The sequence below is a fragment of the Arvicola amphibius genome, chromosome 2 (assembly GCF_903992535.2).
Source record: "Arvicola amphibius chromosome 2, mArvAmp1.2, whole genome shotgun sequence".
NCBI lineage: Eukaryota > Metazoa > Chordata > Mammalia > Rodentia > Cricetidae > Arvicola > Arvicola amphibius.
In genome coordinates, this window is record NC_052048.2 from 148,345,394 (window position 1) to 148,361,746 (window position 16,353).

Below are 16,353 nucleotides of genomic sequence, written 5' to 3' on the forward strand. Positions count from 1 at the left end.
GATGCTTCTTAGAAAGAGATAAAAACTCAAAAATCTATCTTATGAAAGTGAAGAATATTTAAATTCAGCTGGATATGATCATACATAAAGTGTTATGCAGATGCAAGGAATAATCTTCCTCTAGTTTTTTTTTGGGGGGGGGGAGAATAAACAATAAAATAATACATACACATTGGGAAGACTGACTTGATCAAATTGGCAAGATCAAACTGTGTGTGTGTGTGTGTGTGTGTGTGTGTGTGTGTGTGTGTTTTATTTAAGTAAGTATTAGCACTAATAGATTTTTTTTAATTATTTGAGAAGCTCGGTGGTTAAGGAAGATATAAATTCAGTTCTGAAATGAAATATTCCTAAACTGACTTTGGATTTGAGAAGGGGATATTTAGATACTGGTAGTTGAATAATTTTAACACCTAACAGAAAATGGAATTTGTGCATTCAAGAAGGTTAAAGTTAGAGTGGTTATGTACCCCAGTAGAGTATTTCCTAAATCTTGATCATTTTCCATCTTCAGTTTTTTTTTTAATACAGTTTCTTTGCCCTACTAAAGACATACTGGATGGGATGTCTAGGGATACTACCTGTATGCTTGTGTTTTTGACTAGCACCTTGAATGTAGTTGTATTGCTGTTTCTGACTTTTGTCAGAACAGCAACAGATCCGTAATGATCTTGCTGAAAAATTATAAAGGGGAGTATAAATGATTATGGAATTGAATATAGAATCTGTATAGGTTAAAGATAGGTATATGCTTTAGAGAACTGTGCAGATACTCTGGGTATGATTAAGGTGCATTTTTTTAGGTCAAAATAGAGATAAGTGATTTGTGAAGATTCTCATTACTAAGCAGGATTTATTTATTAGTGCTGTTCCTCTCATAGGTAACTTTATGGCATAAATCTTTTAAAGTTTGAAACCTTTGAAATTCTTCTCAGATATATAATAAAAATACAAAATTGAAAGAAATGAACTATATTTGAAACATAGTTATTAATATGATTATATTGATAAGCATGTATCATAGTACTTTAACAAACTTAGCAGTAAATTTCATAACTACCACAATTTCAAGGTAATGATTAGCAATGACACTTGATAAGAAAATGTGTTTCCTACTGGTGAGCATGTAGTACTATTTTTATATTTTAACTTGATAGTCAGAGTCTAGGAAATGCTAGAATTTTTTAGCTTTTAATTTAAGGGCCTCAGAATCAGAAATCTAATTGTGTCTGTTAGGCATGCAATACTTTGTCAGCCACATAGTAAGTGTACTGGTGACTGTTCGGAGTGCTTTGCAGAACAAAGATAGTTCCTTCTGAGTTTAGTGTGGTATGTTAATGATGTGGGCTGACAGTCAGTGACCAGAGCTATACTAGGGAGAAGGGAGATAAATTAGTCAAACTTTTGAATAAGAAATCACAAATATATACTCTAATATATGTCTAATGACATAAAAGCTTCTTTACAAGAGCTAGCTCCAGGACAGGCTCTAGAAACTACAGGGAAACCCTGTCTCGAAAAACCAAAAAAAAAAAAAAAGCTTCTTTACAATCTTTGGGATATATTTTGAAATCGTATTGTATGTATACCCTTTTTTTTTTTGTTTTTCAAGACAGGGTTTCTCTGTTTGTATGTATGTCTTAACATGTTAAAGCATTCAATGACTCAGTAGGATAGACATGTTTTCAAATAAGCCATAATGATTCTGTGGCAATTATTGGCTTAATTAGAATAATGTTTCTCCAGATGGATTTATCAATAGGGGTTTGTCACCAGTTCTATTTTTTTTTAAATTTTATATTTATTTATTATGTGTACAATATTTTGTCTGTGTGTATGCCTGCAGGCCAGAAGAGGGCACCAGACCCCATTACAGATGGTTGTGAGCCACCATGTGGTTGCTGGGAATTGAACTCAGGACCTTTGGAAGAACAGGCAATGCTCTTAACCTCTGAGCCATCTCTCCAGCCCACCAGTTCTATTTTTTTAACTTTAAACTGTGTTTAACCATTAGCTATAAATACATTTGAGAATGAGTAAAATTTTTTGAGATAATTCTTTATATATAAGTGGCACCTCCCCTCAACCCTTCCACCATAGCCCCCAGTGTCTTTTCTGTAGCCCAAGCTTGCTTGGAACTCAACCTGGCCTTGAGTTTGTGGCATTCCTTCTTCCTCAACCTCCTCATGAACCATAACGTTCAGTTTACCTGTTCATTTTTAATAGGTTGGAAAAAAACTTATTTTATATATTAAAGCTAGATTTTTACCATAATTGTATCCTAAAAAATATTTTGCTTCTGTAAGAGCCCAAGCTCTGGATGGAATAGCTTAACTGACTTCTTATGCAGTCCTCATGAAGATAGCTGCCCAGTCATCCTGAGCCTTCATCCGTAGTGAAAGGAAAGTGCTGGGTGCATACTTGATGTAGTTAAGGAAAGAGCTGTTGAACACCATGAAGATGGTTGTAGTGAGTCTCAGACGGGAAACTTTTCCACTGCTCTTCTCTTAGAAGAGAGCATTGCTAGGCACCTATGTTACTGCTTCTCAGCTCGTCATTTGATACTGTGTGCTTCCTTTACAGATTTCCTTTCATGGGCCCATCAGTGTCTGGAACACAAAGCAGTGAAGGCCAGAGCCTGGTGCCTCAAGCTGTATCTCAGGTAATGGCTGCTCAAATCACTCATTTATGGAGGACACATAGATCTATGTCTTACTAAAGCCACATCATAGTGAAGCCCCTCCTAGAAAGGAATAGGGGCCGATCTTCTGCCAACACAGTTGAAAACAGATGTGTTGTTGCTGTGTGAACAAAAGACAGATTATAAATACTACAATGTCTGCAAAGGACTTGCACACATTAAAGATTAAGTCACTTGGAAGGAGACTAAGTGCTTTGGGCTTCTGGCTTTATATTCATTTATAATTCCTGAAAGACATTTCATATCCTGTTCATTGGAATCATTCCATCACATTTAAAATGTAAAACTGCTGACAACAGGGAAAAATGTCTGTAATCCTGTTATGTATAATCATTCCGTCAGATGACTATTGAGCATTTATAATCAACTTTAAGTGTAAACATTGATGCTATGTTCATGGTATCAAGTCTGAGAACAATCACTCTTTTCATGTGTTAGTTTCTGTGTTCATTTTTAAAACATGTATCTGTTTGGTACAGGTGAACCTTTTTCTGTGTACTTTTGGGATTATCATCTACTCTGCCCATTATAATTTATATTTATTATACAGATAATTCTTGGCTTTTCCTTATTGAGGGAGAAACACCCTTTGACACACTGGAAAGGCATAAGCATAGTTGAGTTTTTAAAATTCTCAATTTTTCTGTGAATTCAGGGTGCGCTTTCAGCAAGTTCTTGAGCCACTCTTTACTGCTGTTTCAAATGTTATACCAGCTCTCCTGCAGCTCTGTAAGACTGAAAATGCCATGTGCTGACTGTTGAACACAGCTCATGTCTAACAGAACTTGTATCAAATGAGTAAATGTTTTTTTAAGGTTCTATTTATCAGGTTCTTGTCAGGAAATTGTGGCATTATTAACTATTTGATCACTGTGAAAGAAGCAAGGCAGTAGTTAGAACTCAGGACTAACATTATAATGAGTGCATTTTCTTTTTTATGTATACTACATTAATTCTTGCTATAACTGGCCTTTTGCTATACATTACTATTTTAGTGAATCTATAACATATGTTTATGAATTTTTTGACCAAAAAAAACCAGGTAGGCATTATTAAAACATCAGATTTCATGTGAATTTTTAGCTTAACCATGACAATATTTGATTTAACCTTGTATAATATTTAAGATGGATACTTTATTATTTATTTTCCAACAAAATATGGAAAATATAGTTCAGAGATAGAAGTAAATGTTCAGATATTAAACTGTTGCTCAACTAATTTATTCAAGTTTTTATAAGAAAAGAAAAATTTTATAGATGTTTTAGAAAATTAAAATTTTTCTTTTTTTTTTCCTGCATTTTGAAGTTTTTTCCCCCCTTAAACTGAAGTATGGAATTAAACATATTTGTAAATTTTACTTATTTTAGGATGGCAGTATAACACATCAGATTTCTAGGCCTAATCCTCCAAATTTTGGTCCAGGCTTTGTCAGTAAGTATAAATCTAATAAGTTACCTGTTTTCTGGGGGTTGCTTGTTTGACTGTATCTGTGTTGTTTGGAAACCTTGGAGCTAGTGTAGGAGTGTTACCATAAGCCTGAGTGCCGCCTCTTTTATCAGCGTTCACTGTGCTCTAGGCGTCTTTACATCAAGGCATGTGTTTTCATTGCTTTTTTTTTTCTTGCTGTGCATGAAGAATTAGTTAGAAATAAATACTTTAATGTAGGAAAATCATCTTCCGTATTTTCTTCAACATTGTTGCTCTTTTTAAAATAAATATGGCACTTTCCAATCAATAGCATTAAACCACGTTTGCTCTCATGACAGTCTGCCTATTACAAGGACACTAATTGGGGAAAAACAAAGGGAATATGTTTAAAAGAAGCTGGGTTGTAGCATGGTGTGAAGGTCAAGTGTGCAAGATGCCACTGAATCCTTCTAGCTGTCCTTAGGGGTCCCAAGGTGGTTCAGGATAGCATTTAACGTTCCCTCAAACTGAACCTTTCTGAAATCTTCAGACTGTTTAGCTAACTTTTTTCACCATTATCTTTCATTTTGCTCACCTCTGCTCTCCTGGTTCCAGAAACCAGAAAGGCTTTCCTTGCGGTAGGTCTCATTCTACCAGAAGCAGAACTTCTGAAACCTTGTGAAAAAGCCTGTTCTTGACAAATGCCCTTCAAATTTAGTGCATTAGATTGCACATTCATACATATACTAGAACTTTTGGGTTTAGGAACAAACCCAAAGTCTGACCTTTTGAAATTCCCCCGCATTAATTATGATCATAATTTGAATACATATTTGTATTAAAAACAAGTAAACTATTATAACCAACTGGCTTTTTCTGGCTGTATTGTGCCCATTGGATTTGGTTGGATCTTAATGTATGACAATATTCTGTTATCATTTATGTTATTTTCAGCTAATGTCCTTCTAGGATTGTGATTTTCTTTGTCTTGTAGTCAGTGAAAAAGGAATACTCAGAATTTTTCACTACATGAGATGACTTTTTTTGGAGACTTGGCATCAGTGGAATAAAATGCTCTAAGAGAACAATGAGGGAATATTAGTATGAAACAAAGATGTGATGGGGAGAGGCATTAGCAGTCTTAAGAGTTAAGGATAGCTTTCACCTCCCCTGGTAGACATAGAAATTAAAAAATTAATAAATTAATGTTTTCAACTCATATTTCCTTTATAAAATGTAGATTTCAGATTGCTTCTTTCTAATGTTTTCTGGGTTTCATCTCCTGGTTTAATATATGTAAACCCCCCCCCACACACACTACTAAGATATAGAGAAGACAGTATCAATTGAGAGAAATCAGCATGGGAAATGACTACCTAATCCATGCTCTGGAATTTAGTGGGATATATTTTTCTTGCCTCTACGATCTGTAAAATTGAATTAATAAAATGCACATACAATTTAATATTCAGTTTGGTTTATGGATTAGATAATTTGGTTCTTTTGGAAGATCGGAATTGCAGAAATTATAAATATTAAGTTAACCAGTGTTTTAATCAAGCGTTCTCTGGCTTTCTTGAGTAAATGCTTTTTCTAAAAGCTGATACTTTATAGTTATATAGGGCTCTAATATTTAGAATTTTATTTTCAATTTTTCTTTTAAATATTCACAAAGAAATTGTATCTTCTTACAAATGAACTTGTTTAACTTTTAATAATCTTGAACTCTATAGAAAATTAACACACTTTTAATTTTGATTTTCCCCTCAGATGATTCCCAGCGTAAGCAGTATGAAGAATGGCTACAGGAGACTCAGCAGCTTCTTCAGATGCAGCAGAAATACCTTGAAGAACAAATTGGTGCACACAGAAAATCCAAGAAAGCTCTTTCGGCCAAACAGCGCACAGCCAAGAAGGCAGGGAGAGAGTTCCCGGAAGAGGATGCAGAGCAGCTCAAACATGTTACTGAGCAGCAGAGTATGGTTCAGAAACAGCTCGAGCAGGTACTAGACAAGTTTTAAATGAATGGAAGTCATTCATCATTGAAGAGCTGTTTTGTGTGGCATTTATTCAATGGCTTGGGGTTTTATTTTATGCTGTTAAATGGCATGCAAATTATACTACACTAGGACCTCTTAATACCTGAGGAAGAAGCTGTCTAGTTCTTTCTTAGTGATGCTTGCTTCCGTTTACCAGCCTACTGATTGTCAATCATTCAGTGATCCTGGAGTGATTGGATAAAGTAGCTATTTCATTTGTACTAAGAAATCACTGCATCAGGTATGGTGGTACACATCTCTAATCCTAACACCTGGGAGGCAGAGGCAGGTAAATCCTCTATCTATCCCTGTGTAAATAGTGAATTCCAGCCCAGCAAGGGCTACATAGTAACCCCCGCCCTCAACACACATACACTTTATTTTTTTAAAGAAAAAAAGAAAGAAAGAAAATTAAGTCACTGTGCCATACACAGGTTCTCATATCATTTGATAGGTTAAGGCTACCAAAAATACTTTACGTTGAAATGAGAATCTGATCTGACAAGTACTTGGTTGCCTCCATGTTTATCTTTACCATGTCCTTTGGTCTCTGATTTCTAATGAAAGTTCATATATAGCATTTGAATGACTATAAATATGGTTGCTGTTTTTTCAAGACAGGGTTTCTCTGTGTCACCCTGGCTGTCCTGGAACTCACTCTGTAGCACATGTTGACCTTGAACTCACAGAGATTGCCTCCTGAGTGATGCACAATTAATAAAAGCTCAGAGACAGAAATTGGGGTTATACCTAAAAGTCCGAAAAGCAAAGCAGCTAGCCACTGGCTCTTAGCTCTACTTCAATCCAAAATAGCAACCCTGTCTCCAGGAATCTCAGAATGAGACTGTCTGAGAACTGCCTCCTCCTGTTTTATAATCGTCTCTAGTTCTGGGATTAAAGGTGTACCATTACTACCTGGTTTCTATGGCAAACTACTGTGACTACTGGGATTAAATGATGTGTATCATTGTGACTAATGGGATTAGAGGTATATGTCATCACTGCCTGGTCTGTAAGGCTGGCCATTGTGGCTGTTTTACTTTCCTGCTCCCCAGGAAAGCTTTATTTATTAAAATACAAATGAAATGCCACTATTCTCGAGTGCTAGGATTAAAAGCATAGGCCATCATTGCCTGAACTTCATACTATATGTTTATTTCTTATTTTCTTTCATCTTAAGAATCATCATTAAGTAAGCCGGGCGGTGGTGGCACACACCTTTAATCCCAGCACTCGGGAGGCAGAGGCAGGCTGATCTCTGTGAGTTCGAGACCAGCCTGGTCTACAAGAGCTAGCTCCAGGACAGGCTCTAAAGCTGCAGAGAAACCCTGTCTCGAAAAAAACCAAAAAAAAAAAAAAAAAAAAAAAGAATCATCATTAAGTAAAGGATAGAGCAATAGTTTGGTGGTACAGTGCTAACCTAACATACATGAGATACTAAGTTCTTTCTCAAGTGCCTTCAAATCACTAACAGTAAACTTTAATCCAGCACTCAGGAGGCAGAATTCTCTAAATTAGAGGCTAGCCTGGTCCACAGGTTAGCCAGAGCTGTTACACAGAGGAACCCTGTCTTAAAAAACAGTAACACAAAAGAGGAAAATAAAAAAAACTAGAATACCATGAAAAGGTATAGACAGAAGTTTCTGTCCCTCTGGGTTCCACAGCTGTTCACTCCCCAAAAAATACACAGAGGCTTATATTAATTATAAACTGTTTGGCCTGTTATCTTAGGCTTATTTTAACTAGCTCTTACAACTTAAATTAACCCCTAATTCTTGTCTATGTTCAGTCATGAGACTTGGTACCTCTTCTCAGTGTGGCATTCTCATCTTGCTTCCTCTGCATCTGGCTGGTGACTGACTCTGCCTTTCTTCTTCCCAGAATTCTTTTAGTCTGTTTGCCCGTCTATACTTCCTGCCTGGCTACTGGCCAATCAACATTTTATTAAACTAATACGAGTGATAAATCTTTACAAGGTACAAGAGCATTGTCCCACAGCAAAAAGGGACTTATTTCCAAAAAGAAAGAAACCAATTTTGCTGTTTTCTTTCATTATACACTAGGTATTTTTAAGAATTGTTTAAGGTTGAAAAGAAAGTTTTAAAATACTTTGAATTTTAAAAATTTAAATGAAGTGTTCAAGATGAGTCCATAGCTCACTCAGTTATTTACCTTAATGCATTAGTACCATAGGGTTCTTATTAAATGTTTATCCATAAATGTTTATAGGCTAGACACAGTGGCACATACTTGTTGTCCTAGCTAATTGAAAAGGCTGAAATGGGAGAATTATTTGAGTTCAGTACCAGCCTATGTAACACAATGAAATCCCATCTCAAGGAGAGAAAAGAAAAAAGACACCACCTCCCACCATCAAGTTTTGGGATAATTAAAGAAAATTTAGTGTATTGGAACAATACATAATAATAAAATGATTGAAACTGCTGATACATGCATACAACTTGTATTTCAAGAGTATTACATTGAGCAAAAAGGAGCCATTTCCAATAATTTATGTAACATTGTAATGATAAGAGTTACAGAGGTGAACAGTATGTTAGCAGTAACTATGGGGAAGACAGAGTTTGATTCTAAAGAGAAGACATGGGTGAGTTTTCTATTGATTACGGTAATGACTGTAATTTCTCTGTGTACTAATAATGCATAGATTTGTACACCAGAACTTAAACTTTGCCTTTGTTTTAAGTTGCAAAATATTAAGAAAGCAAATATTATTATTAGAGGCAGACAAGAGATTCATAGTATATGGATTCATAGAAATAGAAGTGTTCCCTGTGTAATGAAACACTCCAGGAAACCCCTCTCTCTTGTCTTATCTGACCTTGTCTACAACTTGAAAGTATTGTTATCATCACCACTTGATACTTAAACTGGCAAGTTCGTCCATGCCAGGTTACATGCTTGCTCATTAATTAACTGTTAGATTAGGGTTTTGGACTCTGCTGTCTTCGTCCAAGACACAGATGTCAGCACAATGTACCTACTACATGGTAATTATACTGTTTTCATTGATTAACAAACTAGGACTATTGCAGAATGAGAGCTTCTTTTCTCTTTAGATTCATTCTCTGGACCTTTGTTCATTGATGGTAAATACTCTCTCTTTAAAGCAGATAATTACATAATATTTTTAGTCGTTTTTCTGCTTATGATGAATTTATTTCAAAAGTATCTTGCTGAGTAGAACCAATATAATTTTGATGAAAGCCTAGGTTTTTTTGCAAATCAATTAATGAAATCCTATTTATGAGATAATATACTTTATTTGAAAAATTAAGCAGGCCCATACTTACCACATGGTTGTCTGTAACACATTGTAATCTCAGTAAGAAAGTAGTTTATAGCCGAATGGTGGTGGCGCATGCCTTTAATCCCAGCACTCGGGAGGCAGAGGCAGGTGGATCTCTGAGTTCGAGGCCAGCCTGGTCTACAAGAGCTAGTTCCAGGACAGGCTCTAGAAACTACAGGGAAACCCTGTCTCGAAAAACCAAAAAAAAAAAAAAAAAAAAAAAAAGTAAGTAGTTTATAGATTTTATTTGTGTGAACTGGAGAATAAACCTAAGTCTTTGCACTTACTGGTTGGTTGTCTTAGTTTCTTTTCCTGCTGCTGAGTCAGTAGTAATTTGTAGAAGGAGACTGCTTGTTTGTTCCCGACCGTGAATAATCACATAGAAGCTGTATTAATTTCAACTTTGCTTGGCTAATAGCTTAAGCATATTCCTGGCTAATTCGTATATCTGAAATTAACCCATTTCTATTAATCTGTATTACCTGTGGCCTACCAGGTAAAGTTCCGGCATACCATTCTCCTTTGGCAGCTACATGTCGTTTCCCTGACTGCCTACTCTCTCACTATTTCCTGCCTGGCTTTTTACTCTGCTAAGCCATGGACCAGAACAGCATTATTCATTAATCAATAAAAGCAACACTTATACAGAAGGACATCTCACACCATAACTTAAGGAAGAAAGGATTTATTTTATCTTCTTACATCTGTTATCATAGTCAAGAGAACCACCCCCCCCCCCAAGGCATACCCAGAGGCACATCTCCCAAGTGTTGCTAAATTGTCAAATTGACAAGCTAACCATTATCCCATATAAGCACTCTACCCCTGAGTTTTAATCCCCACCAATAGTGATGTTTTTAGAAGTAGTAAGAAATAACAGAGACAGAATTTGAGATAACTTCATTGTATAAAGGCACTTGTTTTCAAGCCTGAGAACCTTAGTGGAAGGACAGAATCAACCCTAAAAGTTGGCCTGAATTCCATGCATGTGTGTGTGCACATTCCCAATCACATTCTTCAAATGTCAGAAGATATGGAGGACCCTGCACATATTCCAGATATTGTTCCATGTACTCTGTACCTCCCATTGCCCATCATTAATCTAGTCTAATTTTTTAGTTCCAACCTGTAAACTGGTAAGAAAGACCAAAAAGAGGTAGGAATGGACTGGCAAGGTGGCTTGGTGGGTAAAGGTGTGTGTTGCCAAGCCTTATAGCTTGAGTTTAATCCCCCGAACTCACTTGGTGGAAGGATGGAAACCACTCTTGCAAGTTGTCCTGACTGCCACACCCACACTGTTGTATATGGGCACACACACATACATAAAGCAGATTTAAACAAAACATTAAAAGAACAAAAAGATAGAAGTTATACACTACTGGAGAGGAGACTGAACACTTTTATTTTGCAAAATACATGCTAGCTTGCCTGGGAAATCAAATACATAAATTTTATTTCTATTAAAAGTACTGGGTTAAGTATGTTAATACAAAGTGTATATGATGACTGCTTTTTAAAGTGTGTGTGTCACTTTGTAACTTTCTTCTTCAAGAGCTTTGTAATGAGCAGGTGGGTATCCTCAGAAAATGCATTACATCTTCACAATGTTTGTCTAAAAGAACAAATTAATTGACCTTTGTAGTTATATATTAAGAATCAAAGAAAAATAAAGCCAGGTTTATGGTGCACGCCTTTAATCTTAGCACTCAAGAGGCAGAGAAACAGGCAGATCTCTTGAGTTCGGGGCCAGCCTGGACTGCATAGAGAGAGACCCTGTTTCCAACAAAACAAAGGAATCTAATTAGAAACTTGAAAATAATCACTTCAGAGCTTAGACAGGCTTCAGAAATTATAATTTGAATGTGTCACCAGTCAAATTTAACGTTTTACCAATCTTTTTAATCTGAGAGAGGAAATAGCATATTTGCTAATAATTCTTATTTTAAAATTTTGTTCTATGTAATTAAAAATGGAATTTTAGCCAGATCTGGTGGTGCATATCTTTAATGCCAGTATTAGGAGGCAGAGGCAGGCAAATATCTGAATTTGAGGCCAGCCTGGTCTCCAAAGTGCATTTTAGGACAGCCAGTGCTATACAGAAAAACCCTTTCTCAAAAAGCAAAACAAAATTAAAAAATCTTATTAAATGGTTACAACTTTAGTAATTATTTTAATTACTTAATTAATTATTAAAATCATTAATTAAGTTATTAATGTGACTTCTATGACATTAGATTGTTGTGGTTTAAATAGCATATGAATTTAATACCTATTTCAGAAAATTAGTTTTGAATTTTTTGTGGATATTTAATATGTGAAGAACTTTCACAAGTAAAATATTTCAATATTTTTGTTTGTTCAAATGTAGTACAGCATACATGTGGTCACAAGGTTTAGGAATTGAATATCTACCTCTATCATATGGATCCCAGGTATCTAACTCAGATAATAGGCCACCAAAACTATCAACCAGTATTTTAGTATAGTACCTGCCTTATATATGCTTTAGTAATAATTACCTTTATTGTTTCAGATTCGTAAACAACAGAAAGAGCATGCTGAATTGATTGAAGATTATCGGATCAAACAGCAGCAGCAACAACAGCAACAGTGCGCCCTAGCCCCTCCCATCCTTATGCCAGGGGTTCAGCCCCAGCCACCTCTTGTTCCAGGTGCCACTCCACCCACCATGAGCCAACCCACCTTCCCCATGGTGCCACAGCAGCTTCAGCATCAGCAGCACGCAGCAGTCATCTCTGGCCACTCCAGCCCTGCTAGAATGCCCAGTTTACCTGGATGGCAACATAACAGTGCTCCTGCCCACCTCCCCCTTAACCCTCCTAGGATTCAGCCCCCAATTACCCAATTATCTATAAAAAATTGTGCACCTGCCCCAGGGGCCGTGTCAAGTGCAAATCCACAGAGTGGACCACCACCTCGAGTGGAATTTGATGACAACAACCCTTTCAGTGAAAGCTTTCAAGAGCGGGAACGAAAGGAACGCTTACGAGAACAGCAGGAAAGGCAGCGAGTCCAACTGATGCAAGAAGTAGATAGACAGAGAGCTCTGCAGCAGAGAATGGAGATGGAGCAGCATGGTCTGATGAGTGCTGAGCTTGTCAACAGGACCACTGTGTCCCAGATGCCGTTCTACGCTTCTGAGAGACCCTGTGACTTTTTGCAGCCCTCAAGACCCCTTCAGCAGTCTCCACAACACCAGCAGCAGATGGGGCCAGTTTTACAGCAGCAGAATGTTCAACAAGGATCTGTTCATTCACCCCCAAACCAAACTTTCATGCAAACCAATGAGCGAAGGCAAGTAGGACCTCCTTCCTTTGTTCCAGATTCACCGTCTGCTCCTGGGGGGAGCCCAAACTTTCATTCTGTTAAGCAAGGACCCGGAAGTCTTTCTGGGTCCAGCTTTCAGCATTCCCCATTGAGGCCTCCATTCCCACCAATTTTATCAGGAACACCTCCAGGAGCTAATAGCAATGTCCCATGTGGCCAAGACCCTGCTATAACCCAGGGCCAAAATTATCCAGGATCAAGCCAGTCTCTCATTCAGTTGTATTCTGACATAATCCCAGAAGAAAAGGGGAAAAAGAAAAGAACAAGAAAAAAGAAAAAAGATGATGATGCAGAATCCACCAAAGCACCGTCCACCCCTCACTCAGACTCAACTGCTCCACTCACCCCAGGCATCTCTGAAACTACCTCCACTCCTACAGTGAGCACACCCAGTGAGCTTCCTCAGCAAAGAGAACAAGAGGCAGCGGAGCCAGTTTGCCCACCCACTCCCAGTATTGCAGCAGGTCAGCCCTGTATAGAGTCAGAAAATAAACTTCCTAGCAATGAATTCATAAAGGGAACTCTAAATCAACAGACACATGTTAATTCAGATGCAGACAAGAACCCCATGGAACCCCCCAGCAAAGCTGAAGAAATAAAGCTGGAAAAGGTTGAGGCAGAGTCATGCCCATGTCAGGAGGAGGCCCATGTGGAAGAGAAAACTGGTAGTAAGATTGAAGACACCATGTCTGGTCCTGTTTCCTCAGTACAGTGTCCTTCCCATTCTGCCGGAGCCCCTGTTACCAAAGGAGATACAGGAAATGAACTACTGAAACACTTGTTAAAAAATAAAAAGGCCTCTCCCCTTCTCACCTCGAAGCCTGAGGGCACTTTGTCTTCAGGGGACAACTCTGCAAAGGATGGTAAACTGGCTGAGAAGCAAAACCCAGCAGAAGGATTGGTAAGTGTCAGTTGTGAAAACTGTAACTCACCTTTGTTTTCAAGCTATTTTAGTGGATTAGTATCAACAAATTACTATTTTTAAAACTATTTTGCAGCTTTTTTACTCTAAAGAAATATTTTTTTATTTTCTATGGAACCCTGTTTTTGCTTGTATTTACAAAATATATGAGTAACTTTTTGCTTGTGATATAAAACAAACATATTGTTGAAATGTATGCCTTTCAGCTGGTTATCACAACCAAATTGGACTAACTATAGCAAAAGAAGTATGTATGAACCTTTATAAGTGCATAATTTCCATTAGCCTCTTTAAAATTTAGAAGACAATTCCTGCACTTGTCTTACTTGCCTTGAGTACTCTCAGGGATCACCCTTATTGGGAACCTATGGTGTCATAAAACACACGATTTTAGATGTGGATACTATTTCCATCTTTGTAGTTTTCTATGTATCGATATTCTACCCATTTTAAGTGTTAACATTGGACTTTCTTTTCATTTCTATGACAGACAATTTTCAGTACACACTTTGATTACAGGGTAACCCCATTTCAGTGAACTTCATTAAGGTGTTTCACAAGCAGGTGTTCTCTGTCTTTGGAATAGGTCTGTTTGTTGCTTTGCTCCTTGTCTTTTATAGATAGTGATGGTTCAGTGCACTCACACAGCTTCCCTGGGGTGCTGCTCAGTTGGAATTTTGTAATTTTCATATTTTACTTGAAGTGCAGTGGTGTTTTTTCTTGTCCAAACTTGCAATTTTAAGAACGATGACACTTGTCTTCTTACAAGGATTGGCTGTAATCTTTCTCTGTTGTCACCTGTCATTCAGTAGACATTGAGCGTTGCCCCAGCAGTTGCTACTTTTGTCTAATTTGCGGTTGTGGTCTCTTCCTTCTTTTAATTTATTCTTTGAGAGTTTCATGCATGCATACAGTGCATCTTGTGGTTGTGCTTTTCTAGTTGTTTGTTACCAGTAAATATGCTGCCCAGGCCCAATCCCTGGCTCCTGTCTCCAAGGCATTTTGCCTCTGGGATTGCTAAATGCCCTCATCCCCAGGACTTTGGTCCCATACCCACTGTGCTCTCTGTTCCATGTGCTGCACCCACTTCTTTTCCCCTATCTTTTCCTAATTTCTTTTTCTTTTGTGAAACTTGGTTCTGAAATCTTGTAGATGACTTCCTGACTTGACCAATCACAGATGTGTGTGGTGGACCATGTGATCACATCACATCTGCTATGGCATTACTCACATAGTATCTGCCTTCAGCATGTTCATACTAAAATTTGTGCCATACAAGAAGGTTTAGTGGCACAGAAAGCAGGCACATGTCAAGTATAAAAAGCAGAAACTAATATATTATTATGAGCACAAGGTATAAACCCCTCTGATTAAAACAAAACAAAAACCACGTGAAGCTGTACATGGTGGTACTTGCCTATAATCTCAGCACTCAAGAAGCTGAGGCAGGAAGATTGCTGCAAGTTTGAGGCTAGCCTGAGCTACAAAATAAAACTTTTATTCAAAACATCAAAATAATATAAGAATAAAATAAAAAAAATTTACTTGTACTTTAAAATAGTTATATCGGCTTTTAGGATAATTGTGGAAATTAGAGATAATGTCTGAAAACATTTAAAGTGGCTGAGGTATACATACTTAACATGCTTGCCTGGTCAGTCTCTCATAAGCCAATTACAGAATTCGTAGGCCTTTGCAACTAAAAGTTCACTCCTCGAGGACCAGCAGCATGCACGTCACCTGGGGTGTTTTACAACATACCAAATTTCTTGTACTGCTATAGTTGTAAAATCAGAATATATCATTCATCAAGAGTCCCCTGGTAATATGATGTGCTAGTGCTGGGGAAATGCTGCAGGCTTCCTTACATAATCATGGTAGCTCTGGTAAGACAGAGATCGCTGGTTCATTTTGTTTAAGGTTGGACCAGGGCCTGCTCTGTTTCTCTGATACTACTCTTGGAGAATCAGGGATCTACCCAGGCACAGGCAATGTAAGTCTGCTTCAACCTCCTCCGTTCTTTGTATGAGCTAAGAATGGGTTGGTTATTTTTGTTTGTTTGTTTGTTTTTTGTTTTGTATTTTTCAATGGTTGGGAGAAACATAAGAAAAGGTAGTTATTTGTGATAAATGAAAATTTTTTGAAATTTTAATTTGTCCATGAATTTTAAAAGTTTTATTGAACCATGGCCAATTCATTTGTAGAAAGCATATGGCTGCTTTTGTAGTACTAGACCAGAGCCAATAGTTCAGACAAACTGTATAGCTCATAAGCTAAAATCATTGCCCTATTTCCCTTTATCTATAATTTTGCCATCAATATTATATTACTTAGAACATAACTAGAAACTATAATTTTTTGAAACATTCAAACATTATACACAGAATTGATTTACTAAGTTTTGCAACTATAGTTATCAGTAACAAGCCACTAATATTAATTTTAGAAATAAAGCATGAAAAATATTCCTGTTTTGATATTGGTACCTATAGTCTTAGCTAAAACCTTTTTCAAGGCCTGTATTACTCTCACTTCTTCGTAACCATGAAGGCAAAAGGAAAGGAAAGGAAGCTAGACACAGATGGATTCTTGCAGAGGACTTGAGTTTAGTTTCTGCACCCAC

The 16,353-nt window shown here is 37.2% G+C and overlaps 1 protein-coding gene across 9 annotated transcripts in view; it reads left to right on the forward strand.

Annotated features, from left to right (window-relative positions):
- The window catches only part of Kmt2c (lysine methyltransferase 2C), a 219,907-nt gene that overhangs the window by 179,322 nt on the left and 24,232 nt on the right, over nt 1-16,353 (forward strand). For all 9 annotated transcript variants that reach the window (XM_038321056.1, XM_038321060.1, XM_038321059.1 and 6 more), the window contains 4 exons: nt 2,584-2,662; nt 4,072-4,135; nt 5,882-6,114; nt 11,994-13,709. In XM_038321056.1, coding sequence (XP_038176984.1) covers nt 2,584-2,662; nt 4,072-4,135; nt 5,882-6,114; nt 11,994-13,709 — 2,092 coding nt within the window. The remainder of the gene's footprint in view (nt 1-2,583; nt 2,663-4,071; nt 4,136-5,881; nt 6,115-11,993; nt 13,710-16,353) is intronic.